The sequence below is a fragment of the Temnothorax curvispinosus genome, unplaced genomic scaffold (assembly GCF_003070985.1).
Source record: "Temnothorax curvispinosus isolate PA1 unplaced genomic scaffold, ASM307098v1 QBEX01000067.1, whole genome shotgun sequence".
Taxonomy (NCBI): domain Eukaryota; kingdom Metazoa; phylum Arthropoda; class Insecta; order Hymenoptera; family Formicidae; genus Temnothorax; species Temnothorax curvispinosus.
The window spans coordinates 1-6,570 of NW_020209847.1; the positions used below are offsets into that span (position 1 = coordinate 1).

At 34.1% G+C, this 6,570-nt stretch overlaps 1 protein-coding gene across 1 annotated transcript; it reads right to left on the minus strand.

The window, feature by feature from the left end:
- Positions 1–4,164: 4,164 nt before the first annotated feature.
- LOC112455833 lies at positions 4,165–6,328 on the minus strand. Its single transcript, XM_025018065.1, has 3 exons — positions 6,148–6,328; positions 5,063–5,160; positions 4,165–4,875 (listed from the first exon to the last, which is right to left on the minus strand). The coding sequence occupies exons 1-3, from the start codon at positions 6,318–6,320 to the stop codon at positions 4,661–4,663; spliced, it is 486 nt and encodes a 161-aa protein (XP_024873833.1). The 5' UTR covers positions 6,321–6,328; the 3' UTR covers positions 4,165–4,660.
- Positions 6,329–6,570: the final 242 nt, after the last annotated feature.

Here is a 6,570-nt window from a genome sequence, read left to right on the forward strand (position 1 = left end):
ACTCAATTGTATTTGGAGCAGTTTAGTCGCTAATATTTTGGCAAGTTCTACTTTTTAATTAAATTAACGTTCCACAACATGAATGATTTTATGCTGTGTGAATTGGTGAACAACTATAAATGGTTATATGACCCACAAGATAAAAATTATAAAAATTTTTGAAATTCTTCCGTCTCTCTCGCAATAAGCAAATCATTTAGAGCACTCCTATAGCTTTCACAAAATAATAATAATGTAATTTCTTCCTCTTCTTCTTCTTTAATAGTATGAAGAATTATTAAAGTTTTTTCCTCCATGTTTCATAAAAGACTGCACACAGAAAAATAATCATTCTATAATGACTTTATTGTAGATTTGCAGATTAAGTATTGATAAGGTTATATCTATCCGGAAATCTACCATAAAAAGTCGTTGTAAGTATTACATTCACTCAAAACAAGATTCTGGCTTTTCAAAGACTTGTGTCAAGATATTTGAAAACTATTAATAAGAAAATATTCTTCGTTATAAGAAAACTTACTTAAAAAAAATAAAATATTCTTTTCCTTAGCTGTAGAATAATTATTTTTCTCTGTGAAATTGCGCGACTCTCATCGCGCTTTTGACAACAGTATGCGCGACTGCTGTCGCGCGATTAGTGCCGCGCGGCTGCAATCGCGCGGCTTGAGCGTCAAAAATCGCGGTATTGACACTCAACCTTTAGATTTCGAAGAATCCGATGCAACCATTAAATATATAGGTTACCGGAGATTTTGCTGCTAATTTTTTAGTTTATTTTAGTGAAAATGCGGTAATCGAGCAGACATTTTTTGGTCGAGGTGAGGTTGGGAAGACTTGGCAACGCCGCTGGCTAATCACTGTAGTTGCAGGTTATGGAACTCGTCTTTTTTAGCCGAATTGGATAGTGATTGACACCTCTGCCATGCGTTTTGAAACCCTTTCTCAGTAATTGTCAAAATTCAATCGAAAAAGAGATGTAACCTCAGTTGTAACTTTTCTCGACGACTCGCATGATCAGCTGATCAAAACGGAGTCAAATGAGAAAAATCACATAATTTGGAAAAAGTAACATACTTTGTCACGTATGAAATTTTACACCATAATTCATAAAATTATTTTTCCCTTAGCAAAAATTGCCTGAAATATATTTCTGAACGTGAAAACCTACAAACAGTCACATGACTAGCACGTAGCGAAACGCCTACCTTAAGCTAATATGGAAAAAGTTCGAAGTGCTCCTTATCCGATTTTGATGAGCTTTCAATATGTCGTTTTCTTAGATGAAAATAGGGGATACGTATTCTTTTGGTACATATCCAATCGTATGTTTAGAAGTTTAAAAAACTTGTTTTAAAAAGATCAAATTTTTTTTGGGGTAAATATCTCCAAAACTATTTAAAAGATAAAAAAAGATTTTTCAAACAAAAATTGAATAATTTTAAGCATATTTTGAAACAGTGACAAAAATTTGCTAATTAAAATATTTATTATTTTAAAAATTTTAAAGGAATAAAAGTATTAAAAACATTTTTGTCATTGTTTTTTTTTCTTTCTCTCTCTTTCTCTTCCTCTCTCTTCTTTCTCTCTCTCTCTCTCTCTCTCTCTCTCTTTCTATCTCCATCTATCTCTCTTCATTCCACTCAATTTTTGTTTAAAAAACTTTCTCTATATTTTTTATAGCTACAGAGATATTTGCCCCAAAAAAGAAAATCTGATTCTTTTGAAAGGAGTGTTTTACTAACTAAACTACGATTAGGCACGTTTAAAAAAATACGCGTCCCTTATTTTTATCCAGAAAACGACATATTAACAGTTCATCAAAATCAGATGGTGACACTTCGGATCTTTTCCTTAAATAATAAGTTCATCTAAAAAAAAAGTTGATACAAGTAAGATACAGAAAAGTGCAAGGTATAAGAAACAAAAAAATTAATTATATGTTTCAAGTTCTGTAAGGATATATCGTTTTATGTAGATATAACACGAATACATGTTGTATATTCTTTCCGACATTTTCGAAACTATTAAGACTCAGACGTATGCGGGAAAACGAGACGTACATCGGACTCGCGTGGAAAAGATTCAGTTTGTTGTTATTCCAAATGTTCTTTGCAATTATTGCAAATGCATAAATGTCCACATGGGACAAATATATGAGTAGCATCGACGCTTAAGCACGTGCAGTATGAACCACGGTTACGTTCGCCTGGCGTTACTGGATCTTTCGTAGTAGGATAGAAAGGTACATTGATTTGTTCGTCTTCTTGGCTGGTAATAAAACTGAAATCATCGTCCGGCAAGCGAAAAATATTTTCGTTATCTGTAAAGTAATAAAATAAATAAATAAATAAAATATTATTGATAAGAGAATTGATAAGCTAATTGATAAGAAAATTGATCAGAGGCTCGATTCTTGAATTCATTCGCATGAGAAATGTATGCAAAAATTCTGCTCTTATAGAAACGTTGCAAGTTGATTGGTTAAAAATTATGCGATAGTCAACCGACTTGCAACTTTCTAAGATCAACATTTGCGCATACGTCTCTTGCGAATGAATTCAAGAATCGAGCCCTTGATCAATTTTCTTATCAATTAGCTTATCAATTCTCTTATCAATAATATTTTTTTTATTTATTTATTTAATTGTTTTACAGATAACAAAGATATTTTTCGCATGTGGACATTTATGCATTTACAATAATTGCAAGAACATTCGGAAGACAGCAATTGCCCACTTTGTCGGAAAGAATATACAACATGTATTCGTGTTATATCTACATAGACCGAAAAAGCAGCGAGTCCACGATCGCTCGTCTTCTCTAACTTACTCGTCAATGCGATACACGGCGACCTGGGGATGCCGTTTCTGATGGTAGTAAAGCGGCGGCTTCTCTCGGCTGTCATTCCCGTTGCGTCGCCGATCACAACCGATCTCCCTATTGGATCAATAATAATCAGCGTCGTTCAACGCTAATAATCGCGCAAGGGCTGAAGAAAAACCGGGACGAGTTTTTTTTATCGAGTGTCTTGCCGATGTCTTGCGATTTTCTTCGCGACTTCACTTTTAACCCTCCCGCGTATGATACTTTGTAGGAGTTTTTCTACACGACACACGGATTTCTTATAGCTTGCGGATACGAGAGGCTTGGAATTTATAATTTCTCGTGCTTTTTCGAAGAGAGGAGCGATCGGCTTTCGGAAATGGTTGAACAATCGATCGACCGGCGGAGAAAAAAACGTTTTGTTTTTCATTTACTTTATTTTTCGTTTACACGCGTCTATATATTATGTGCATTGTATTTTTCTGTGTTTCTTCTCTTTGTGCGAGTATATTATTTCACCGAGTGTATTGTACAAGCGTTATTGCTCGTCAAGTGTAGGCCCATAGACCAATTTTTAATCGAATAGTATGGATTTTTTCGCCTGTAATTTACTATTATTACTGATACTATTACTATTATTACTATATATTATTAATACTACTACTTTTTTTCTACGATGACGTTGATTGGTGTACGAAAGCGAACATGTGTTTAAGAGTTTAATGCATACATATCTACGCCTACAAGAAATTAATTTTAAGTACTTTTTAAGTATATAAGTAAGTTAGCGAGCAAACAAAGTAAGATGAGACGGTAAGAAATACAGAATTTTACATTTTTAGTCAACCTTCTAGCGGTTAGGATAAATAAAGGAATTGTTAAGCAGAGTATGCAATTTGAAATACATCCAGTTAATATTGTCTATGTACGATAAATGTGAACGCTACTCCGTAACTATATTGCGTGTATATAATACCTTTTAGCGGATATCGCATAACACCGTGATCACCTATCTGACGTACCACGCTAGAATAAGATAAAACCTTGCCCTTTGTACGTTTCGTCATTTACATTTAATTCACGGTATCTTATTTCAGCGGCGCGTATTTGGATATTTTTTTATGTATAGTAGGCGTCATTAATGCCTTCCACCTGAAGCATAGTACATGTAACGTGCACTATAGAAATCCCAAGAACACAGCTAGGAAGGCATTAATGACGCCTTCTGTTATACCATTGACATTCTCACCGATTGTTTTTTTTTTCTTTAGTACGCAGAGATATAAGGGTTGTATTAATTTTTTGGGAAACTATATATAGAAGAAGGACACGTTTAGCGAGGCAATTATTTCCGAAACGTACGAGAGACGTTTTATAAGAAATACAATTCTATCTTGGGCTTTCGACATTCGCGATGAAAGTGTGATCCACGGAATTTGTCGGGTAAAAAACGTAAACAATTTCATAATTTTTAATAAATTTTGGAAATGATATTGATTGGCCACACTCTAATCTCGGGCGAAGCCGAGACGGGGCATGCTAGTTTGAAATAAATAAATTCTAAATAAATCCTAATTAAAAATAAAGATTAGGAATGGCTATGGGAGTCAGACGCGGTTGTCAGTGCGTAGAAAAAGCATTAAGTGGATTTATTCAATAAAGTATATGTTCATACGCTTCGGCTCCGGATTGAGCCATCGTCAGTGAAATATATAAAAAAATATTAATAATTACTCCCTTTCTTCTTGTTGGTTCGGTGAGTTTCAAGATTGAAAAATCCCAAAAAACAACATTGACTTTTTGGGATGTTTCAATCTTGAAACTCAAACGTCTAATCCTAATCTAATTCTAATTTTTTTTCGACTTCCATAATTTTATTTAAAAATTCAGTTTGTAATTCGGCACGCTCTCTGTGTGGAAGTCTTCGAAGGCCTTCAGCCAATCTCATAGCAAAGTGATATACTTCATCCTTTTCTGCAGGTTCGTTGACAACTGCAGTACGAACAGCCTCTTCCGAATAATTTTTGTCTTCTTTGTCTTCAATTCTTTTTCCTACAAAGATATGAAAAATACTATTATAATAAATAACTTTAAATTTGAGGATGTTGAAAAGAAGCAAAAGTTTTGATTCAAAGCAAAAAACGACTAAGTTTTTAAAAATAAGAAGTATATGATTTGCCTCTGATGATTTTGTATTCATTGTGATAAAAATTTAATATGAATTCATAATTACACATACGTTTTGAAGAATTTTCATTCGCGTTGTTGGTGACATACACTGGCTGACTACTGACTAAAACAGGCTCTATGGTGCTGGAAGATGGTTCGCTTGATGTCCTAATTAACAAAATTAATAAAATTAATAAATCAATATTGTACAATATGCGTTATAACTTGTAAATATACGATGCAATACATGCAGCAAAAAGTAAGCCCTAAAATAGGCCTAAAATCGCCCGTTTCGTGGACATCAAAATTTGAGTCGATTTCGGCGGTAAATAATTGTACATCATGAAACATCAATCCTCTAAAAATTTCAAATTGAGCATACCTTTCATTACTGAGATATGAAGGATTAAATTGGTCACTATACACTACACCAATGAAGGATATGCCATATTTTATTTGCCGTATCTTCCGTCAAATAATGACAAAACCTTTCTTTTCCTAATGATTGTTATATTTATAAGTAATAATTTTTATATTTATAAGTAATTTAACATTAAAAAAATTGTTATCATAATATTAAGTTTTGTAATATAATTACACAGTGATAATCAGAAAGCACCCCGAATCGTGAGGGACAAGGGGACTCATGTACAAAAAACATCCTGAATCGTGAGAGGCGAAGGGACTCACGCTAATCAAGCACCCCGAGACGTGAGAGGCGAGGGGACTCACGCTAATCAACCACCCCGAGACGTGAGAGGCGAGGGGACTCACGCTAATACCAACTTCAATCCTTCTTATCTCAGCAATAAAAGGTATGTTCAATTCGAAATTTTTAGGGGACTGTTTTAGGGGAATGTTTAATGATATACCATCATTTACCACCAAAATCGTATCAAAACTCGATGTCCACGAAACGGGCGATTTTTAGGCTTACTCTTTTTTTAATGCGTATAACATATGTCTACAAAAGTTTAAAGTTATGCATGACCACTCCAGAGACGCATAAAATGTTTGGATTTTGTTTAATCGCTTAATAAAAAGTAATTAACACGGTGATAGGTGAATGGGACAAAATGGAAATGTTTTGTGGGCCTTTAGAGTGGGCATGATATTAAATTTGTGGCAAGAAATAGTAAAATGATTGGTACTTACGGCCTTGGTTTCATGGTGTCAGCCAGAAAGCTCATTGCTTTACTAAATCTAAATGAGCTTTCAGATTTTGGGGTAGATGCGCCACTTGCAACATTTTTATTTATTCTCCTCCAGTCTCTCACGTAGCTATCCCTCAAAATCCTCCATCGGTCTTTGACATCTTCAACGTCCATGATTTCTTTATGGCATTGCAGATATTATAAAAAATTATATTATTCAATGAACATATATACATACATATCCCAGCGAGAAATGACCCATCGAATCGACGTCTATTGATGTCTATAGACGTCTAATTAGACGTCTATAGATAGACGTCGATCGATTCAATGGGTCATTTCTCGCTTGGTACATATACATACATACATACATACATATACATACATACATACATACATACATACATACATACATACATACATA